We start from the raw sequence: 23,747 nt of genomic DNA on the forward strand, positions 1-23,747 counted from the left end.
CAGTCCTGGGTATTCATTGGAAGGACTGATGTTGAAGCTGAAACTCCAATACTTTGGCCACCTCATGCGAAGAGCTGACTCACTGGAAAAGACTCTGATGCTGGGAGGGACTGGGGGCAGGAGAAGGGGACGACAGAGAATGAGATGGCTGGATGGCATTACTGACTCGATGGACATGAGTTTGAGTGAACTCCAGGAATTGGTGATGGACAGGGAGGCCTGGCGTGCTGTGATTCATGGGGTTGCAAAGAGGGACACGACTGAGCGACTGAACTGAACTGAAGGAGAGTTCCAGATGATGACTGACAGGTAGGCATGGTTATGAGGCCCTGTAAACTTTGCAAGAAACTTGGACTTTATCCAGTCAGCGAAAGGCCTAAAGTAGGGCAGAGACATGAACAGATTTTGTTAGATTTCAGGAGTGGGGCAGTAAAGTCAATTACCAGAAATGTTCAAACATACAGTGGAGGAAACTATCTTGCCCATCTAAGTTGCCATGGATAGCATATCAGTTCAGTTCCATTCAGTCCCTCAGTGTGTCCAACTCTTTGTGACCCATTGGACTGCAGCAAGCCAGGCTTCCATGTCCATCAACTCCTGGAGCTTGCTCAAACTCATGAGAGCTCCCAAAATAGAAAGGGCCACACAACTGTAAGATAATCATGACTGCCATCTTCTAGTCACTACTTAACCAAAGAATGCAGGAATACTAATTCCCAGGCTGAAATTTGAATATGCTGATTGTGCCTGGACTAAGTACTTGTTTGCCTTTAAAGTTTTTGGCTCAAACTTAAAAATGTAAGCTACGACTCAGCATGTAAAGCCAATTAAAATAAAAAATCATTGTGGAGTGGGGTTCCTGTTGATTTATTTTTCTTTCTACTTTTCTATTTATGAATCTGTTACAGTGTAAAAAATATGTGTATACATATATAGATATATAACATTATCTCAAGAGCAATAAAAAAATTTCCAGAATGTCCACCTGTGTCTTTGAGTGTAGATTTTATTGTCCAAACTTACATATCAAATGAATCTGATTCAGTTTTCTGTTGAAGCTCACTATCCAAACTCCCACTTTTTGTTTCCCTAAACTCAGGAACTGAATAAGATTTAGATAATGAGGGAATACTTATAATTGCCTTTTTATGTTATTAGCCTCATTCTTGGCTCCATTTTTTTATCCTTGTTTTTTATTTTTTTCACCCTTTTTCTTTCTGCTGTACTAATTTGTATTCCCTTTTTGTCAGTGATATATTTGTTGAGAGAATGAATATATCTCTCTAAGCTAATATAAATATCTTTTGGAACAAGATAGATTATAAATAACATACATATGTCTGGCTCTTATAGAAAAATATAACTTTAATAAGGACACTCAATTAGGGTAGGAGTACTCTGGGGACAATAGTAATCCACACACGATTATCTGCTTTTCCTCTGCGAGCAGAACAATGCAATCGGGACATGGACAAAGGACCTAAGAACACAATATCCTTCAGCTTCCAAGTAAGAAAAGGATTGTTGAGTCTCTCAGAAAAAAAATCAAGAATCTTCCTTCTCTTGGAACCTATAGAGAAAGAAAGGACTGTTATATTTGACCAAAGGCAGAGGCAGTGTATGATGAAAGAAATAATCAAGGAAGGACTTTCATTTATGACCATAGAGGACTAGCTCCCCTAAACAAACCTCCACAAATTCAAGACAATTAAAAATGCTGGGATTAAAAATGTATCTTGCAAATTATGGATTATGTCAAGATTTCTTAGGAAAACAAAAAGCACTAGCCATAAAAAAGGATAAACTAGACCTCATAAAAATGAAAAACTGGTCATTTAAAAAAAATGTTAATAAATAGGTCAGGCTGATAAATACTCCCCAAAGGCATTCCTAACTATAAATATTTTTAAGCCATTGATGAGAAGGCAAGAAAGTAAAGGCAATCTTCACAATGAGTGAAAGTATATAAAACTAGGAATCTAGACAGGTATGTTAAAACTGAAGCCCTTGGTACGCTGATGCCCTTGCTGTTGTGATAGCCACATGAGCGAACCAGAGACAATCCTACAATGTCTGATAGGAGATACTCTGAATAAGTTTGAAACCCCCAAAGGGCTACACCTGTGTATAAAAGTGAACAAGAAAAAAAAAATCCAACTCTGCAGAAGAATTTGACTGTCTCACTAGGTAGAGGGAGGAAAAAAAAAAAAAATTCCCTCTAGAATTTCTAACCCAAAGCTTGCCTTACATTGGATTTGCAGCCCAAATCCATACTACCTATTTGCTACAAAACACATGAAGCTGAGAATTTATTTAAAGTCATTCCATCTTGGTAGTGCTTCAAGGCACCTGAAGAGGAACACACATGCTACGAATATAGTTTCACTCCAGGCCTCAAAGAATTCCATAGTCCAAATTTTAGAAAATCTGAGCTTATATTAAAAAATTACAAAACAAAAAAAGCACCATGAGAAAGTCTGCAGGAATAATGGCAGCATCAGACCCACAGAATATAAATATCATGCTTAATATATTTAAATATAATACATGTAAGAATTAAAAGAATAATTTAGGATTAAACAATCATGAATTATTAAAAATAATTGAGGAGACTTGAAAAATAAGCAGAACTCAAAAAAAAATTTTTTTAAGTAACAATAACTGACATAAACTGAAGACAGAATCAGTGATGTGGAAGAAAGACTAGAAGAATTTACCCAGAAGCAATATAAAAAGAAAATAGATGGAAAATTATGAAAGGGTGAGAGAAATGGAGTAGTGGGTAAACTCTAATAAATAACTAATTAATTAAAACTCCAGAATGTGAGAACATAGGTAAAGGCAATATTCAATGAGATATGGCAGATAATTTTCCAAGGTTGATGGAAAAGAAAAAAAAAATCAATCTTTACTTTCAGAAAGCCCAACAAATCCTAAACATGATAAACAAAAGAAAGCCACATCCAGATACACTGTAGTGAAACCACAGAACACCAAAGACAAAGGGGAGTTCTCAAACTATTCAGAGAATCATGTTCTTTAAATCACCTATGACTAATTCTCACCGAAGTAAAACGACCTTGAGTATAGTGGAAGATGCAACAGTAACACCCAGATCATCAAGCTACATTTGCCTTCTGTATTTTTTTCTGTCCTTTTAAATATCTTAAAAGGTTTAATTCACCAAGTATAAAAAGGATAAGTGTAATTTTCTAAAATAAAAAACGACTACAAGTTTCCCTGTTACTTCAACTGTACAGGAGAGGGATGGGACCAAAGAACACAACTGTTCATTCAGTACAAAAAGTAAATCACTGGATTCGTTTAGGTCGCAAATAGACTGAGAAAGGGCAGAGAGGAGGGAAAGGATACGCACTTGCAGTTGGTACAGGTGTAGAAGACAGTCTGCCCTTCATCGGCTGATCGCATCTGCCTGGTGTGGTATGCCATTCCCTCGTGCCCACATCGAGAGCAGCGCCTGTCAACCTGGGAAGCAACTGGTGGGATTAATAATCTCCCTTTCCGCTCACAGACATCGGGCTGTCACACTCCCCAGACTCTGATGTTTTAAAGACCCCTCTCCCTCTTAGAGGACTTCCCACGGGCGCAGTGGTAAAGAATCCGCCTGTCAATGCTGCAGACGCGTGTTCCATCCCTGGCTCGGGAAGATGCCCTGGAGGAGGAAATGGCAATCCGCTCCTGTATTCTTACCTGGAAAATTCCATGGATAGAGGAGCCTGGCAGGCTACAGTACACGGGGTGGCAAAGAGTCAGACACGACTCAGCACAGCACACACCCTTCCCTCTTGGAATTGGGTACAAAACTCTCCAAATCTGAGCAATCGCCCCTCCGTTTCTTTCCCACCCTCCTCTGATGGGGCCAGTCCTCGATGTAATTCACTCACCACGGGTCCCTGGAACTCAGGTCCTTCCTCCATCGACAAAGGCATGGCTGTCCTCAGTTTGTTAAACACAACTGAGGTCTTCACAATCTTCCCCTCAAAGTCTGCGCAAGCAGTAAGAACTGGTTGTGGAGACAGCAAGGAGGGCTGACACCCATAACTCCCTCTCGATTAGGACAGGAGGCCTTATATTCTTCCCTTCAGGTTTCGACCCAAGGCCAAAAGTGCCTGATTCCCTGCTTCAGGGTCCGCCTCTTCAATCCAACCGATATTAGGGTCCTCAAGCCACTGGCCCTTTCACGCTGGGCCCTCTGCCGCGGTCGCTGAGTACAAAACCCTTACCTCGAACGTTGATGGAGAAGCCACAGCGGGTACAGGCGACCGCATCCTGAGTCCCGGGCAGAGGCAGGACCGAGCCGCAATCAGGACAGAAGTCCAGATCCGACTGAAAGCTGGAGCAGATGCCGGCGAGGTCCATGACGGAGGGTGGTCGAGGACTGGGAAGGAGAGGAGATAGCTAACAAAAGACAGTAGCTCCCTCCCCACTGAAGGGTCATTCCTATTCTGTCCCTAGACCTAAGCATACAGAACCCGAGTCCTTCTCCCACGTACGCCTGTGCCTCTAAGACCAAGGAGCCCATATATCCAGAATTCCAAGCCACGCTCCGGTACTTCGACTTGGGGACTTACCTGGGACAGGCGAGAAGAGGAAGACAATTCGGCGAGCTAGAACGCCGGCTCTACGCGGCAGCGGACTAGCGAGAGCAGGGAGGGCTAGAGCGCCGCGTCGTCCGGCCTGTCGATTGGTTGTTACGTCATAATTAGTCGCAAACTTGGTCCCCGGAGGGAGAACCTCTCTGAAGGAAGGTTGTAGCGCTACCTTCAGGCTGGTTTTGTGACGTTGGATAAGAAAACAGGTGATTAAAGCTGAGCCTCCAGTTGTTTTCCCCCTCAATACCCAGTTCTGGGAACTACAACTTCCTCTGTTCCTGAGTTTTTTGTATTTTTTTTTTTTTTAAAGCGAAACATTCTGGGAGTTACAATTCTAGCGCTCCTCGGACCTCGCGATGCAAGCAAGGGCGCTCTGCAGAGCACCGCCTGGCTCGAGTGCTGGGCCCTTGGCGACGAAGAATTGATGTTTTTTAACCGTGGTGTTGGAGAAGACTCTTGAGAGTCCCTTGGACTGCAAGGAGATCAAACCAGTCAAGCCTTAAGGAAATAAGTCCTGAATATTCACTGGAAGGACTGATGCTGAAGCTGAAACTCCAATACTCTGGCCACCTGATGCGAAGAACTGACTCATTTGAAAAGACCCTGATGCTGGGAAAGATTGAAGACTGGAGGAGAAGGGGAGGACAGAGGATGAGATGGTTAGATGGCATCACCGACTCGATGGACGTGAGTTTGAGCAAGCTCCAGGAGTTGGTGATGGACAGGGGAGCCTGGCGTGCTGCAGTCCATGGGATCGCAAAAAAGAGTCCCTACACGACTGAGTGACTGAAATGAACTGGGCCTTTGGAAGTGGTGAGTCGACCTCTTACGGAGCATGAAGTGGAAAGGGTGAAGGCGGAAGAGGAATGCCTAGTCACTAGGAATGAAAGGAAGCAGGGATGAAGTAGGACACTTAGGAAGGGGCTCAAGACTTTGGAGGTATTGGACCAGAAGAGATTGGGACTCCTTCCTTTTTAGATGCTTGTCAGATGAGGGAGGTTAGCATTAGTCAAGGGAGCAGCCTTGTGAGGAAGACTGTCGAGGTTTGCTTTCAGCTGCGGACCCCTTCCACTTTGTCCCCCGCCTCCCATCCGACCAGCTCTACATCATCATTGCATCCATTAGATGGAGAGTTGACATCCCTGATCTTTTGAAACATGAGGACAAGTGTCTTAAAAGTCTTGCTATTTTAATTCGTCTGGAACCTACAATCTAAAGTGTAGAATCTTGTCATCCTGAAGGGACAGCTTCTAGATGAGTTTCTTAGTTCTCTCCCAGTCCATCCACCCCCTCTTAACCTCTTAGCTGTGCTAAGCTGCTTGTGTAAGACAGTTCTGGAGCCATCACTATTTTCTTCTGTTTGAAAGAGAACCAGCTGTGGTCTCTCCTAGAGAAAGGTTTTGATCCGCTACTCTCTGCGATAATGGAAACACACAAACTAGTGAGAGGGTTAAAACGCTGAGCAAGCTACTAGAAAGTGACAAGCCCCATAATAATTTGTCTTACAAGGAGATGTCTGCTGAGCCCATGATGGCAGGCAAGTTTTTATTCTCTCTTCTCTGTGTGTCTGTCTCCTTTGAAAATAGAAATTGAGATTAGTCCAGCTTTCCCTTTCAGTATCAGTTCAGTTGCTCAGTTGTATCCAACTCTCTGCGACCGCATGAACCGCAGCACGCCAGGCCTCTCTGTCCATCACCAACTCCCGGAGTCTACCCAAACTCATGTCCATTGAGTCGGTGATGCCATCCAACCATCTTATCCTCTGTCGTCCCCTTATCCTCCTGCCCTCAATCTTTCCCAACATCCGGGTCTTTTCAAATGAGTCAGCTCTTCGCATGAAGTGGCCAAAGTATTGGAGTTTCAGCTTCAACATCAGTCCTTCCAATGAACACCCAGGACTGGTCTTCTTTAGGATGGACTGGTTGGATCTCCTTGCAGTCCAAGGGACTCTCAAGAGTCTTCTCCAACACCACAGTTCAAAAGCATCAATTCTTCAGTGCTCAGCTTTCTTCACAGTCCAGCTCTCACATCCATACATGACCACTGGAAAAACCGTAGCCTTGACTAGACGGACCTTTGTTGACAAAGTAATGTCTCTGCTTTTTAATATGCTCTCTAGGTGGGTCATAACTTTCCTTCCAAGGAGTAAGCGTCTTTTAATTTCATGGCTGCAATGACAAAACTCAGTGAAGATCCACAATGAGTTGAATACTGTCCTAATGCAGTAAAGTAAGCATTATAAGGCATGACTCTTTCCCAACAAAAGCTCAACAGTCTGTTCCGTTTGTATTTATTAAGTACATATGCCAGTCTTTGAGCTGAAGTTGTGGCTGTCAAGCTAAAAACTGTGTCTCTGACCTTAAGGAATACAAATAAATAATTAGAATGCAATGAAAATACACTTACAGGACAAAATGTGAGAGCCCAGGAAAGGCATATACAACAGATATACCTGTATACTTCAAAGAGGACTATTTATTAAATGTTTCAATAAAAAGATACAGTATTATGCGGAATGTAAGAGAGGAAGATGATCATATTCTGTGGTGAGGATAATCACCAATCAACAAATCATTAATTTTGAGAACATGGGATTACTGACTCTAATGTTAGGTACTGTGCTAGGTACTGTGTACACAGAAATAAAAGTAAGGTGGTCATATTTTTTAAAATTTCAAAATAAGTGTATGTAGTCAGGCAAGTTAGAGTATGCCCAAGAGATTAGTGAGATCCAATATTTGATATCAGATCCTTTCTAATATGATAGATTTCTATATTTGTAGATAAAAAATTTATAGCTCCTACTCTATGAGTGAATTGCAGCATCAAAATGTTAAAAGTGATATATGGATACAGATATCACTGTGGAAACCAGGATTGATTTTCAAATGAGTTGCAGAAGTAAAAAATATTGTATTCATAGGGAGGCAAAAATTGCTGTTACATAGAGAAGACTGGGAAGATTTTATGGTCAAGCCTTGACCTGAGGAGGATGGACAACTGCCATTTATTGAGAACTTACAATATGTAAAGCATTATACCAGGATCTTTAATTCTCATTTGTTCTTTATAACTCCAAGAAGCAAATTTTTATAGATGAGGAAACTGATTTAGAGAGAGACTGAGCTACCTGCCCTGAGTCACACACCTGGGAAATGGTGGAATTAATATTCAGGCATAGCCCTGTAAGGCTTCACAGCCCATGCTATGTAAACCATAAATGGTATAAATAAAGGCACAGGGATGAGATGCCAGGCATCCTTAGTGGCTTAAATATGACCTCACAGTAAACTCAGATTAGACCAGAGATAACACACAAAAAGTTGGTAGTCTTCACTTGCGTTGCCATCAGCCTGTCCTATAAATAAACCCAGAGTGACCCCAGACTCTCATCCCTAGTGGATCAACAGGGAATAGTCTCAGTGGATTTAGGTTGAAGAATGACTGGTAGAATAAGGCAGGCAAGCAGAGAGTGAACAAATAGGAATAGAATTTCAGAACAAAGGATTATAGGGCAGAGATGCTGTATGTGGTAATAGAGGCAGAGAGGGCCCGGCTCAAGAAGCTTTACAAAGAGAATGAACTGACAACACCGAAGTCTAGACTTACCCCAGAAGACAAAGGAGGAAGCCCGACTGAGCAGTATGTCGTAAATGTGCTTGGGCAACACTTCACCAAGGAGCCTGCCTCTTCCCAGGCCCAGTCCCTGGTGCAAGATTCAGAATGGTTCATGTTGAGTCCACAGGAGAAGTATGTTTTTAAGTTTATACGAGAGGATTACAGTTAGCCCTCCACAGATTCAATTGTGGATGGAAAATACTCAGGAAAACAAAATTATGGAAAGTTCCCAAAAGCCAAATTTGAACTTGCCACTTAGTGGCAACTGTTACACAGTATTTACATTGTATTTACAACTATTTACGTTGTAGTAGGTATTATAAGTAATTGAGAGATAATTTATATGGGAGGGTGTGCCAAGGTTATATGCAGATATGATATCATTTTATATAAGGGATTAGCACATGGATTTTGGTATCTGGAGGAAGCAGGTCCTGGAACCAAGGGACATTGGTGGGGAGGGTGGTCCACAAATACTGAGGGATGACTGTACACTCTTATTTATATATTCTTATTTTTAAAAGAGTATTCATTATTTATCACCATAGGAATGTCATGGTTTCTCATCAGAAAATGGCCCTGCTGTAGTCCTACCTGTTCCCAGGTGTTTTCTTTCTGAGGGAAATACCCTTGGCCTTGGCCAAAACAGTTGGGTTCTTTTGATTCAGTTGATATGAGAGCAAATTTGTTTTGACATCTCCCACCTTCTATTTTCCCTTTTTTTATCTTATAGATTGGCCTGGGCTAAAGCATCAAAAGACCCTAGGATTGCTGCAGGTCAACATTCTCCACTGGAGAAAAAAATATTGGTAAATAAATCATCCTAACATCATACGGTTTGAAAAGATTAGAAGAAGGAGAGTTAGGTTTAAAATCCTACTGCCAGCCAAGTGACACTTTGCGGTAATGTATACTCACTGGCAAATATTTTCCAGCTAAATCTTTACTTGTAAAACAAAGTATTATTTTCAAAACTGCTAACACTATTTAAAAAAAAAAACCAACTAGTTATTGATTTTGGTGGTAAGAACACCAACTCTGAGAGCTTGCAGACTCACCTAGGAGTGATGGAAGTAAATCCCTGTTACTCCAAAGTTAATGAAAGACCGTGGTCCTTTCTTCCCCCACCCCCACTCCCACCATGGTCCTTTCTTGGTGTCAGTAGTGAGAATAGGCTCCTGTTTAAATGTGTTCAAAGTAAAAAGATGGTCATAAAAAAAAAAAAAAAAGATGGTCATATTACAAAATTCTGCACCTCACCTTGACAGAATTTAGGTGGCGTACATACATCAGAAGCAAAACAACTGATAATTCAAAAATATCAAGAGGAGTATGAAATACTCTGTAGGGAGCAAGGGCTTTCCCTTGACTACTGGCTTGCCAAAGCAGAGTCTTATTATAATAAAAAAATAATGGAAACGGTGAAAGAACAAGAGAAAGACAGTGAAATCAAGAAGAGATTGGAGGGACAAAAAACCCAAAGTCTAGAGAGACAAAAACGGTATTATTTGCTACCTGAGAGAGAAATGAAACACATAGAAAGGTACATACATCGAGGTGAACAGGTCAGAGAGTTTAAGAGTAAAACATTTAAACAATTACCACAACACTCTAGTGAAATAAAATTTCCCAGAATTGTGCCAGAAGAGCATGGCATCCAGAACACACAGAGAAGAAAGCAGGTATATAAGAGAGAACAGATGCAGATTAAAGATCACCAGGAACGCATGCTTCGAGGGAGAGAACTTGTAGAGCAAAAACTCAAGGAAGGAATCTTGAGAAAAGACCAGAGCCAGCCTCCTGCCCGTGAGAAGTGTAAGAGCATAAAGAGCATAAAGAAAGAGATAAAAGAGTATGAAAGTGTTATTGCATATCCACTTTTCCAGCCATGCAATAGCAGTCAGATTAAAGTGAATGTTCTGATGGAAAAGTCTCAGAATAGAGAAGAAAACAACACAATTACCAAGCCACTTCAAAGAAGATTCTTAACTATGCCGCCCTTTTTGAGAAGTCAAATAGGAAAAATAAAAGATTTAGTGCTTTCATGATTAGATCATGTCTCTTAAGTGAACCTTTATTTTTTAAACAGGAGAAAATCAAAAGTTTAATAACATATATACATGAGAGAGACCCAGGAAAACTGAGTAACTACCCCCTCCCCCGACACACACTTTTTTAAATGCTGGTTCTCTTTCACAGGGTTCAGTGACATGTCTCATTTATATAGAAGTGTCAGATAGTTCTGGAGTTTAAAACTAGCTTGGCTATTTTTCATTGTCTTGTGTTCAAGTTGCTTATCCTTTTTGATGTTCACTCCTAATCTGTAAAGTTGGAAAATAATAGTTCCTAGCATTTATAACAGAGAAGGCAATGGCACCCCACTCCAGTACTCTCACCTGGAAAATCCCATGGACGGGGGAGCCCGGTGGGCTGCAGTCCATGGGGTCGCTAAGAGTTGGGCACAACTGAGCGACTTCACTTTCACGTTTCCTTTCATGCATTGGAGAAGGAAATGGCAACCCACTCCAGTGTTCTTGCCTGGAGAATCCCAGGGACAGGGGAGCCTGGTGGGCTGCCGTCTATGGGGTCACACAGAGTTGGACACGACTGAAGTGACTTAGCAGCAGCAGCAGCAGCAGCAGCATTTATAAGAGGATTTCATTTTTGTGAAACATTAGGATGTATCAGATATTTCATAAAATTGGGTTTTCCATTTGGAAAGACCTGGGTTGGGCAAATATGGTGAATAAGGAATTGTTCTAATCTGCCTCTTCCATTCCTCCTACCCTCAGCCTCAAAGGTTATCTTGAGATTGCTGTAGGTCACCATGCAGTTATTTTGTTTTTTATTCATATCTTTATCAGGGAACTACTAACCAGGCCCTGAAAGTCTAACTTATACCATGTCATTTATTTGTATGAAAAACTTAATTTTGAGAACCTCCTATGTGCTAAGCATTGTTAGTTACTGAGATGAGTTAAGAGAAATCCTTGCTCTTGGCTGGTTTACAGCTAATGGCATAGATCACTCTACAAACAGATAATCAAATAGGGTTATGACAGAGGTATGTCTAGGTGTGTACAGAGGAGGGGCATCTAACATAGGTGAGCAGAGTGAGGAAGAAGGTCAGAGTATAAAGTGTAGTAATCTCTCGTATTTCTGCCAGCTCCATATTTTGTCAGTTTCTATCACCTACTTAAACAAGACGTTCCCAATGTTTGGATTCACTCAGAGGTAACCCAACTCACCTTCTCTCAAATTGATGTCCTTCCAAAAGTTGGTAAATTTGGGGTTCAGAATTGGTGAGTAGAGAAGCCAAAAAATGGAAACTGGATGGCCTAAGGAATATTACACTTAAGTTGTGATCGTCCTGATGCCCACCCTTTTGTATCAGCAGGACACCCTTTACCACAGATATTGCTAGATCAGCACTGTCCAATAGACTTTCTGTGGTGATGTCACTCTTCTATAGCTTTGCTCTTCAATACAGTAGCGGTTTCCCACCTGTGGCTACCGAGCATTTGAAATGTGGCTACTGCAACTGAGGGACTGAATTTTTCATTTTATTTCATTTGCATTGATTTAAAATTGCTACATGTGGCAAGTGACCACCATATTGTACAGCATGGTGCTAGATAAATATAACTCCTATGTTAGACCTCAACCCCACAGTCTGTTTTTTGTCTTTAACAATATTTGTAGGTATAATAGATCACTTACATTAGTATCAGTTTAGTTTCCTTTATATTTGAGATGCTCCTTAATCCCACAAAGAGATTAAAAAATTACTATAGGCAACTTCTGTGTGGAAATGAGGTGATTGAAGTTGCTTAAATTGGGTTCAGGAACTAGCCCTCCCCTTGCTCCTTTTGGAATGTGACCAGGACACCTACCAAAATCTTATTCCTACCTACCTACTTTGCTTCATGCAGACTTTTTTTGTCCTATTGTTCTCTGATCTTCCATCCTCATGTCACAGTTTTAGATTATATATCTTACAAAAATGTAGATCATCAGCATGCAAGAAGCAAAAGACTTAGAAATCCAAATCACTAGGGTAATGATAAACCCTTTGAGTTGAGTGGGATAGAAAAGTGACCTGATACATAGCTGTTGGTAATTGTTTACCATGAAGATATTCACTGCTGGACCATCCTTTTGACCTGTAAATGTACTCAAATCTCGCCCATCTAAATAAGCTTCTATGTGCAGGAATTTCCTGGCAGTTCAGTAGTTAAGACTCTGTGCTGTCACTGCTGAGGTCCTGGTCAGGAAACTAAAATCCCAAAAGCTAAGTGGCACGACCAAAAAAAAAATTTTTAATTGAAAATGTAAAAAAATAATTCATAAGCTACTATGCTATTTATTTGAACACCTTCATAGTGAAGTCTCTTAGAAAGTTTATACTGGCTCCCTCCTTTCTGGCTTCAGTGCCCATCAGTCCACCAAATCCCTTTCTGCTGAGTCATCAGCAGAGAGCTCCATGTGGCTATATCCAATGAACTGTAAAGGGTGGAATGAGTAGAAGAAGGTGCCAACAACAGCAGAAGACCCAGTAGGCATTTGGCAGGAAGAGAGGTCAACAATTCAAGGGTAGGAATGCAGTACATAGAAAACGAGAGACCAGAGAATAGCAGTCATCCTGAGAAGCTAGAATTCAGGCAGGGCACAGTGGAACCTGTTTAAGGAACTGGACAAAGTACCAAAGGAACAGGATAAGCAAGCAGTCATAAGACTCAGGATAAAACACTGGAATAGGAATAGAAGCACTGACAGATCCAGGCTGTAAAACTATTGAATTGGTCTCCACTTAGGATCGAACAAGTTCTGAGTCTTAGGCTGAGCTGAGCTAACAGTTGAGGGTTTAAGAAAGTCCAAACTAGCTGGTGGTTCAGTGGCTAAGACTTCTCACTCCCAGTGCAGGGGGCCTGAGTTCAATTCGTGGTCTGGGAACTAGATTCTACATGTTGCAACTAAAAGATCAAAGATCCTATATGCCACAACTAAGACCTGATGCAGCTAAATATATATATATATATATGGTTTTTTTTTTTTTTTTAAAAAAAGTCCAAAATAGAAACAGAGATTATCAGGTCACAGAGCAGGAGACAAAGCAGATAATTACTATAACCCTCATACTGAGTCACTTAACGTGAGATAAGATTTTAACTCATTAAAGCATGCCTGATATTATCTCTAACCATGAATGTGATAGTGGCTTGAAAAATGAGCCTCAGGATGTAAGATGTACAAGGTTGGTGTATTTTAAATAGAGCTAAAGTCTTACAAATTAGAATAAGTCTGAATATGTGGCATTTTTAAACACTAATATGGTAGGAAACATGAAAAATTGATTGATACCTTGACTATTATCCCATTGTCAAGTGGCTTTGCAATAAAAGGCACGTCATGTTGTGTGAGGCCTTCCCAGGTGGCACAGTGGTAAAGAATGCACCTGCCAATCCAAGATACACAAGAGTTGTGAGTTCAGTCCCTGGGTCAGAAAGATACCCAGGAGTAGGAAATAGCAACCTGCTCCAGTATTCTTGTCCAGAAAATTCCATGGATGGAGGACCCTGGTAGGCTACAGTTCAAGGAGTCACAAAGAGTCGGACACACCTGAGCACGTGCATACACACATACACACACACATCTATCTATCTACTTACATGTATGAAAGAAATCAGAATTATACAGATCAAAGTTGTGTTTTCTGGAAAGCCAAAAGCATGACACATTAGTTTCAGTGGTATGGATGGAGGAGGCTGGACTAGAATAACAGCACTGTACCCTAAAGTGTGGGCTTCCCCAGTGTCTCAGTGGGTAAAAAATATCTGTCTGCAATGCTGGAGCCACAGGTGATGCAGGTTTAATCTCTGGGTTTGGAAGATCCCCTGGATGAGGACATGGCAACCCACTCCAGTATTTTTGCTTGGAGAAGCCCATAGACAGAGGAGCCTGGTGGATTGCAGACTGTAGGGTCACACTGAGTCAAACACGACAGAAGCAACTTAGCACACACGCACCCTAAAGTTTCAACACTCAGGAGACACCACTAACAGCCCTTGAGGGGCTCAAAGAGTCAATGAATCCCATCTGCCAGGAGCAGGTGTGGGCAATGCCCCATGCTATGTGGCCTCACTCATGGTAAGACAAGTCAACCTTTGACAGTAGTCACAAGTCCAAATCAGAAACTGGGTCCTGGGACTTCCCTGGTGGTTCAGTGGCTAAGACTCCAAGCTCCCAATCCAGGGGTTCTGGGTTCGATCCCTGGTCAGAGAACTAGAACCCACATGGAGCAACTAAGAGTTCACATGCTGCAACTAAAGATCCCGCGTGCCATGCAGCAACAAAGATCAAAGATCCCGCGTGCCACAACTAAGACTCAGCGCAGCCAAATTAAGTAAGTAAATAAACGTTGAAAAAGAAATCTGAGTCCTTTACTTTGTGCCTAGTTGATGATGGTGAATATCTTGCCATGTCTGGTGTGATGGTGGACTCAGGCAGCAGGGGAGACGGTTCACAAAACATGTTTGCATCCGCAACTTGATTACAGTCAACCCCATCAGAGATTAGACTCATTCTGTGTGCATTCACCTGAATGACCCAGATGGTGAGAGCTTACGGTGAACAATGTCGGAGTTGTGATCTCTGAAGAAGAAGATTTAGCTTCGGGACCAGGGACCAGGCTTGATCACTCAAGAACTTTTGTGTAGCAGAGTTTTATTAAAATATAAAAAGGGACAGAGAAAGCTTCTGACATAGACATAAGAAGGGGGTGGAGAGTGCCCCCGCTCGTCAGTCTTTGCAAGGAAGCTATATACATTATTACAGTAAAGGGTCAGTCTTTGCAAGGAAGCTATATACATTATTACAGTAAAGGGTCTCACCAGACGCACTCCCACAACATACATCTTAAGATAACAAGATTAGTCAAAAGGTTCTTGTTAAGGAGAAACATGTCCTAGAGCAAGATACATTGTTATATTGACTAAGACAATGCAATTGTAGAAAAAAAGTTTGTCCTTTTCTCCTTCTTGAGAACCTCAGACCTCTTTCTCTTTCTCGAGGGCCCTGGACTCCTTATCAATCTACCTAAGGATGAACTTTCTGAATGGTTAGATAAGCATCTATGATTTATTTCCACAGTTTCCAGCTCTAAAGAGAGATGCCTAACCAGTCTTGTTTTCAAGCAGCAGACCAAATAGGTTGGCAACAGCCCAAGAGGCAGTAAAACTACAGGAATGTTGATCAAAGGGATTATTGGTGAGCGCGATGAAATGGCCTTCAGTTCTGCCCACCAGGAGGACTGACAACAGCCATTTTTGGCTCTGCATCACTGGCAATGAGACTGAATGGCTGAATCAGCAGGGAGAGAGTTGAATTTAGCTGAACCACAGTGAACCAGAGTCAGACATTTAGGGAAATCTCTATGAACTAAGGGCCACCTGGAACCAGCAGCTCTGCTTCAGTTGGCAGAGTAGGGGGTAAAGTTTTCCCCAGAGGGATATCTGCCACTTTTTCATATAAAGTAGAGATGTTGAGGCCAGGCCAGCCACATCCTTAAATATATCATTTCCAAGTGAGGATTATTAAATCCTTCCCACTTTGTCAGAAGTTGAGTCCAAGTTATAGCATGTCTGACGCTTGGCAACCCCAGGGACGGTAGCCCGCCAGACTGCTCTGACCATGGGATTCTTCAGGCAAGAACACTGGTTGCCATGTCCTACTCCAGGAGATCTTGAGTCCAAGTTGACGTACCCCCAAATGTGAATATTAAGCAAGTGTCCAAAGGCCTCCATGTGTTAGGTGTTTAGTTTCAATAGGAGCCCAGTAGCAAGCTGATACGGCTTTTCAAAAACAGAAAAGTGTACCCAGTAACCATGTTAGGATGGTGGCAGGTCCAAAACCCTAAGGGGTGCTACTGAACACAGGCTGCATCCACCACCATCTCCACCAGCCTACTATTTCCATCTGACCTTGTGGGTGCCTCCTCAGCCTGCCCATCTGCATCATCTGTCTGCAAAGGTAGATCACTGGTTCAGGTACCTTGGGAACACTCAGATTTAAAACATATCTAGGGACTTCCCTGGTGGTCCAGTGGCTAAGACACTGCGCTCTCAGTGCAGGGGGACTGGGTTCGATCCCTGATCTGGGAACTAGATTCCACATGTTGCAACTATTAATAATAAAGATGATGAGTGCTGCAACTAAAAGACGTGGTACAGCCAAAAATTAGTTCAGTTCAGTTGCTCAGTCATGTCCAACTCTTTGCAACCCCATGAACCACAGAATGCCAGGCCTCCCTGTCCATCACAAACTCCCGGAGTTCACTCAAACTCATGTCCATCGAGTCAGTGATGCCATCCAGCCATCTCACTCTCTGTCGTCCCCGTCTCCTCCCACCCCCAATCCCTCCTAGCATCAGACTCTTTTCCAGTGAGTCAACTCATCACATGAGGTGGCCAAAGTATTGAAGTTTCAGTTTTAGCATCAGTCCTTCCAATGAACACCCAGGATTGATCTCCTCTAGAATGGACTGGTTGGATCTCCTTGCAGTCCAAGGGACTCTCAAGAATCTTCTCCAGCACCACAGTTCAAAAGCATCAATTCTTTGGTGATCAGCTTTCTTCACAGTCCAACTCTCACATCCATACATGACCACGGGAAAAACCATAGCCTTGACTAGATGGACCTTGGTTGGCAAAGTAATGTGTCTGCTTTTTAATATGCTATTTAGGTTGGTCATAACTTTCCTTCCAAGGAGTAAGCGTCTTTTAATTTCCTGGCTGCAATCAGCATCTGCAGTGATTTTTGGAGCCCAAAAAAATAAAGTCTGACACTGTTTCCACTGTTTCCCCATCTATTTCCCATGAAGTGATGGGACCAGATGCCATGATCTTCGTTTTCTGAATGTTGAGCTTCAAGCCAAACTTTTCACTCTCCTCTTTCACTTTCATCAAGAGGCTTTTTAGTTCCTCTTCACTTTCTGCCATAAGGGTGGTGTCATCTGCATATCTGAGGTTATTGATATTTCTCCCAGCAATCTTGATTCCAGCTTGTGCTTCTTCCAGCCCAGCGTTCCTCATGATGTACTCTGCATATAAGTTAAATAAGCAGGGTGACAATATACAACCTTGAAGTACTCCTTTTCCTATTTGGAACCAGTCTGTTGTTCCATGTCCAGTTCTAACTGTTGCTTCCTGACCTGCATACCAGGTTTCTCAAGAGGCAGGTCAGGTGTTCTGATATTCCCATCTCTTTCAGAATGTTCCACAGTTTATTGTGATCCACACAGTCAAAGAAGCAGAAATAGATGTTTTTCTGGAACTCTCTTGCTTTCTCCATGATCCAGCGGATGTTGGCAATTTGATCTCTGGTGCCTCTGCCTTTTCTAAAACCTGCTTGAACATCTGGAAGTTCACATATTGCTGAAGCCTGGCTTGGAGAATTTTGAGCATGACTTTACTAGCGTGTGAGATGAGTGCAATTGTGCGGTAGTTTGAGCATTCTTTGGCATTGCCTTTATTTGGGATTGGAATGAAGACTGACCTTTTCCAGTCCTGTGGCCACTGCTGAGTTTTCCAAATTTGCTGGCATATTGAGTGCAGTACTTTCACAGAATCATCTTTCAGGATTTGAAATAGCTCAATTGGAATTCGATCACCTCCACTAGCTTTGTTCGTAGTGATGCTCTCTAAGGCCCACTTGACTTCACATTCCAAGATGTCTGGCTCCAGGTGAGTGATCACGCCATCGTAATTATCTTCATCGTGAAGATCTTTTTTGTACAGTTCTTCTGTGTATTCTTGCCACCTCTTCTTAGTATCTTCTGCTTCTGTTAGGTCCATACCATTTCTGTCCTTTATCAAGCTCATCTTTGCATGAAATATTCCCTTGATATCTTTAATTTTCTTGAAAAGATCTCTTGTTTTTCCTATTCTGTTGTTTTCCTTTATTTCTTTGCATTGATTGCTGAGGAAGGCTTTCTTATCTCTCCTTGCTATTCTTTGGAACTCTGCATTCAGATGCTTAATATCTTTCCTTTACTCCTTTGCTTTTCGCTTCTCTTCTTTTCACAGCTATTTGTAAGGCCTCCTCAGACAGGGTGGTGTCATCTGCATATCTGAGGTTATTGATATTTCTCCCAGCAATCTTGATTCCAGCTTGTGCTTCTTCTAGACCAGAATTTCTCATGATGTACTCTGCATATAAGTTAAATAAGTAGGGTGACAATATACAACCTTGACGTACTCGGAACCAGTCTGTTGCTCCATGTCCAGTTCTAACTGTTGCTTCCTGACCTGCATACAGGTTTCTCAAGAGGCAGGTCAGGTGGTCTGGTATTCCCATCTCTTTCAGAATTTTCCAGTTTGTTGTGATCCACACAGTCAAAGGCTTTGGCATAGTCAATAAAGCAGAAATAGATGCTTTTCTGGAACTCTCTTGCTATTTCCATGATTCAGCAGATGTTGGCAATTTGATCTCTGGTTCCTCTGCCTTTTCTAAAACCTGCTTGAACATCTGGAAGTTCATGGTTCATGCATTGCTGAAGCCTGGCTTGGAGAATTTTGAGTATGACTTTACTAGCATGTGAGATGAGTGCAATTGTGCGGTAGTTTGAGCATTCGTTGGCATTGCCTTTCTTTGGGATTGGAATGAAAACTGACCTTTTCCAGTCCTGTGGCCACTGCTGAATTTTCCAAATTTGCTGTCATATTGAGTGCAGCACTTACACAGCATCATCTTTCAGGATTTGAAATAGCTCAATTGGAATTCCATCACCTCCACTACCTTTGTTCGCAGTGATGCTTCCTAAGGCCCATTTGACTGCACATTCCAGGATGTCTGGCTCTAGGTGTGTGATCTCACCATCGTGATTATCTGGTTCATGAAGATCTTTTTTGTACAGTTCTGTGTATTGTTGCCACCTTTTCTTAATATCTTCTGCTTCTGTTAGGTCCATACCATTTCTGTCCTTTGTTGAGCCCATCTTTGCATGAAATGTTCCCTTGGTATCTCTAATTTTCTTGAAGAGATCTCTAGTCTTTCCCATTCTATTGTTTTCCTTTATTTCTTTGCATTGATCACTGAGGAAGGCTTTCTTATCTCTCCTTGCTATTCTTTGGAACTCTGCATTCAAATGGGTATATCTTTCCTTTTCTCCTTTGCTTTTCACTTCCCTTCTTTTCATGGCTATTTGTAAGGCCTTCTCAGACGGCCATTTTGCTTTTTTGCATTTCTTTTTCTTGGGGATGGTCTTGATTCCTGTCTCCTGCACAATGTCATGAACCTCCATCCATAGTTCATCAGGCACTCTGTCTATCAGATCTTAAATCTATTAAGATTTAGACTGATCTGCTGCTGCTGCTAAGTCACTTCAGTCGTGTCTGACTCTGTGTGACCCCCATAGACGGAAGCCCACCAGGCTCCCCCGTCCCTGGGATTCTCCAGGCAAGAACACTGGAGTGGGTTGCCATTTCCTTCTCCAATGTGTGAAAGTGAAAAGTGAATGAAGTCGCTCAGTCATGTCTGACCCTTAGCGACCCCACGGACTGCAGTCTATCAGTCTCTTCCATCCATGGGATTTTCTAGGCAATACTACTGGAGTGGCTTGCCATTGCCTTCTCCGAGACTGATCTATCAGTCCCTTAATCTATTTCTCACTTCCACTGTGTAGTTATAAGGGATTTGATTTAGGTTATACCTGAATGGTCTAGTGGTTTTCTCCACTTTCTTCAATTTCAGTCTGAATTTGGCAATAAGGAGTTTATGATTGGAGCCACAGTCAGGTCCCGGTCTTGTTTTTGCTGACTGTGTAGAGCTTCTCCATCTTTGGCTGCAAAGAATATAATCAATCTGATTTCGGTGCCGACCATCTGGTGATGTCCATGTGTAGAGTCTTCTCTTGTGTTGTTGGAAGAGGGTGTTTACTATGACCAGTGCGTTCTCTTAGCAGAACTCTATTAGTTTGTTTGTTTCCAAGGCAAACCATAATTCCAAGGAAAACTTGGATTCACAGTAATCCAAGTCTATGCCCCGACCAGTAACACTGAAGAAGCTGAAGTTGAACAGTTCTATGAAGACCTACAAGACCTTCTAGAACTAACACCCAAAACAGAAGTCCTTTTCATTATAGGTGACTGGAATGCAAAAGTAGGAAGTCAAGAAAAAACATAAATAAATACTAAAAAAATAAAATAAGCTAGCCCCCCCACCACCACATTTGCTAACCATCCAGTACTAACCAAGGAGTCAAGACTCCAGTGGGCAGATTTGGAAGCAGAATCTGGTTTCCTGTCCCAGTGAAGCCAGATGTGGGCTTTGGCAAGGCTCAACATCTCTGAGCCTGTTCACCTGTAAAGACAGAGTAACAATTCCAACCTCTCACAAGATGTTTGTGAGGATTTAATGGAGGCTATGTTTACAAGGTTTTTTTGGTAAATTGTAAAACCCCATGCCAATGTGACATGTCAAACATTATCATGATACAAAATGGTTTATGATAAGTGCTAATTAATCCTGGGTGTTCATTGGAAGGACTGATGTTGAAGCTGAAACTCCAATACTTTGGGCACCTGATGTGAAGAGCTGACTCATTTGAAAAGACTGATGCTAGGAAAGATTGAGGGCAGGAGGAGAAGGGGACGATAGAGGATGAGATGGTTGGATGGCATCATCGACTTGATGGACCTGCGTTTGGGTGGACTCTGGGAGTTGGTGATGGACAGGGAGGCCTGGCATGCTGTGGTTCATGGGGTCCCAAAGAGTCAGACACGACTGAGCGACTGAACTGAACTAAGTGGAAAGAATAAATATAATTTCTGTCTAACGGATTAAAAAAAAAAAGACATTGCTGAGAAGCCAGATAAGCAGCCAAGGTGAAGTAGAACTTGCCTGGGCATGGTCCGCTCTGCGCTACATGCATGCTGCTATCGTCTAAGGCACAGTGTGTGTTCTCCCCCTTTGTCTTTGCTTTTCTAAGGTGCTGTGTGCCTCCGGTCTCCTTCTGGGGGCCCATGAAGGTCTCATTTTCCCCTTTGGGCTCCAGGTGATGGTGGTTGGTGATTGTGTGTTTTTGTTGTTGTCTGGTTGCTAAATCCTGTTAGATTCTTTAGTGACCACATGGACTTTAGCCAGGCTCCTCCATCCATGAGATTTTCCAGGTAAGATTCCTGGAGTTGATTGCCATTTCCTTGTCTAGGGGATCTTCGCAATCCAGGGATCAAACCCAGGTCTCCTGCGTTGCAGGCATATTCTTTACCATCTCAGCTACAGTGGTGAAGAACCCGCCTGCCAGTTCAGGAGAGGCGGGTTTGATCCTTGGGTCAGGAAGATCCCCTGGAGAAAGGAATGATAACCCACTCCAGTATTCTTGCCTGGAGAATTCCATGGACAGAGGAGCCTGGTGGACTAGAGTCCATGGGGGTCACAAAGAGTCGGACACGACCGAGCTACTAACATATTCTTTACCACTGAGCCACCCGGGTTGCCCAATTGTGTGCTTTCATCAGAAATAATTCAATCCCTTTTCCCCCAAGAGTGAATTAAGACTGGGAACGAGATCCTAGCCCTGGGTGGGACCAGCAGCTACAATTGGGAGGAGGGATGGGCTAGTGGGATGGGCGGTTCCTTTTTCTTTTAAGCTTCCTAGATTGTTTTGAACTCTTGACTTTGGCGGTCCCACAAGCAAAGCCGGGCAGGGTACGCGGTGGGCCTGCGGAACCCGGCGAGGAGAGCGGGGCAGGGCCGGGGCGGGGTCGCGGGCGCCCGGTACACTTGCGCTGGGTTGGAGCGGCTAGCCGCTGGCCCACCGGAAGTCCCACGTCCTGGAGCCCCGGTCCTCGGCAGCGGCGGGTGAGTAAGGGCAGCGGGGAGTTGAGCTCGCGGTGGTGGAGGCTAGTGAAAGGTTTGTCCCGCGATCTTCCGCCCCTGACCTCGGCAGGCGAGGGGAGACATCGCGCCCCTAAGTCCTGGTGGAGTTTCCAAGCCCTGGGGCCCCTGGGGAAACCTGGACTAGTGAGGGTGTGGTCTGGTGCAGCGATCACTCACTCCCTGGGCATTCCGCCAAGAGCACGGGCTGCTAGCACGTGTTGAAAAAGTCGGGGTCCCAGCAGCGTCGTTTCGGAGCAGACGGGCATCGGGCAGTGCAGTTCCCGTCAGCGGGACTAGTTCAGTGGGTATTGAGGAGCGGGCCACGCAATCGTGAGCGAAACTCTCCGTCCCTGCCCGCGGGAGCCTCCGAGGCTGGGGTCCGAGGCCGGGCGCGCAGTGGTGGGAGGTGAGCGCCGTGGGCCCGCGATCTGACCCGGCAGAGCTAGGACCGAGCAGAGACCCGAAGACAGGATGAGAAGGGAGAAGGCCCGAGGGTCGTTCTGCCTGGCCGGAGGGCAGAGAACTCCAGTGGCTGAAGCAGTGGCGAGCGGGGCGGCGAGGGGGGACCCCCGAAGCCTGGAGGGTGTGTTGGGGATTTCAGTGGTTCTCAGAATCGCTACGGGAAACAATGGACGGGTTTGGGGTTAGAGATCGGGTGGACTCAGAGCACTGGAAAATGGCGACACATTCCCTCGAAGGGTTTACGTTCTTGGAAGGGCGGGGACGGGCCCTGAACTGATAAACAGATCTGCGCCTAGAGTCATAAGTTATCCCAGCTGCCTCGCACTAGCCGGCCAACCGGTTTGAGCTCTGGGGCGAGAAGATGTAGAAAGTACTATCGAGGTCAACGTGCCAGGGGCAGGCGGCAACGGCCAGAAATTCAGACCCCATAGTCAAGCTCTCGCCCCAAACCAGGCAACCAGCCTAGAATCTGGACCGAGCGCCCCTGGCCACCACCCCCAGCAAATGCTTTTGAAAAAGACTTACAAGGGTGGGTCTTTCCTGAGAGAAAACAAGAGACAGAACTTTGAGGATACGATTATAGAGACTTTTGAAGTGTTACTTTTACTGTGTTCCACGGGCTAGTAGGAGAATAATCCAGACCTGCAACATCTCTCCGCTTGATTGAGGATGGGCTTGAAGCAAAGGGAGGGAGGGACCAACTTCACCTCCTAGGAAATGCACCTTTCCTCTCAGCTTTCTTTTTAGCAATCCCATTAACTTCATTGTTGAACGTCCTTTTCCTTTCTTTTTTTTTATTTAATAAATGGTACAAAGCACAATGCCAAAAACATTAACAGTTAAAATTTCACCAAATGAAAAAAATACTATAGAACACACAGTTGTAAAAAGCTACATTAAGTTATTTTACAACTGTCTCAAGCTGCAAAAAGAAAAAAAACCCAATGCCATACCTAAGTTATCCTTCTCTCAAAATAATGCCATTTATGTTATAAACCATGAGCACCCCATCAAAAGACAGGAACTGCTTTTGTTAATTCATATATATATATATATGACTGTATTACTTTGCCCTTTTCCTTTATGACATTTTCAATTCTACCACCTTTCAAAAAAGTGAAAGGAAGAACATCAACAGGTTTTTAGGTCTTCATTCTTTTCATTCCATTCATTCCATCT

The 23,747-nt window shown here is 43.3% G+C and overlaps 3 protein-coding genes across 7 annotated transcripts in view; 2 read left to right on the plus strand and 1 right to left on the minus strand.

Annotated features, from left to right (window-relative positions):
• Positions 1-1,345: 1,345 nt before the first annotated feature.
• POLR1H (RNA polymerase I subunit H) lies at positions 1,346-4,707 on the minus strand. The gene is made up of 5 exons (XM_055405946.2): positions 4,593-4,707; positions 4,245-4,399; positions 3,906-4,006; positions 3,377-3,486; positions 1,346-1,570 (listed from the first exon to the last, which is right to left on the minus strand). The coding sequence occupies exons 2-5, from the start codon at positions 4,378-4,380 to the stop codon at positions 1,546-1,548; spliced, it is 372 nt and encodes a 123-aa protein (XP_055261921.1). The 5' UTR covers positions 4,381-4,399; positions 4,593-4,707; the 3' UTR covers positions 1,346-1,545.
• On the plus strand, positions 4,379-15,065 carry LOC148774156 (putative uncharacterized protein ZNRD1-AS1). The gene is made up of 3 exons (XM_088831254.1): positions 4,379-4,391; positions 4,477-4,601; positions 9,500-15,065. The coding sequence occupies exons 1-3, from the start codon at positions 4,379-4,381 to the stop codon at positions 10,277-10,279; spliced, it is 918 nt and encodes a 305-aa protein (XP_088687380.1). The 3' UTR covers positions 10,280-15,065.
• Positions 4,757-23,747, plus strand: part of ZFP57 (ZFP57 zinc finger protein) — a 35,793-nt gene continuing 16,802 nt past the window's right edge. For 3 of the 5 annotated variants that reach the window (XR_008683234.2, XM_055405938.2, XM_055405942.2), the window contains exons 1-2: positions 4,757-5,426; positions 8,965-9,040. The gene's annotated coding sequence lies outside the window, so the exon portion shown is untranslated. Of the gene's footprint in view, positions 5,427-8,964; positions 9,041-21,894; positions 22,089-23,747 lie in introns of those variants that run through there. The other 2 variants (XM_055405941.2, XM_055405939.2) reach the window with 2 other exon arrangements.

The sequence above is a fragment of the Moschus berezovskii genome, chromosome 23 (assembly GCF_049115385.1).
Source record: "Moschus berezovskii isolate FMDL1 chromosome 23, NW_MosBer_1.0, whole genome shotgun sequence".
Lineage (NCBI taxonomy): Eukaryota > Metazoa > Chordata > Mammalia > Artiodactyla > Moschidae > Moschus > Moschus berezovskii.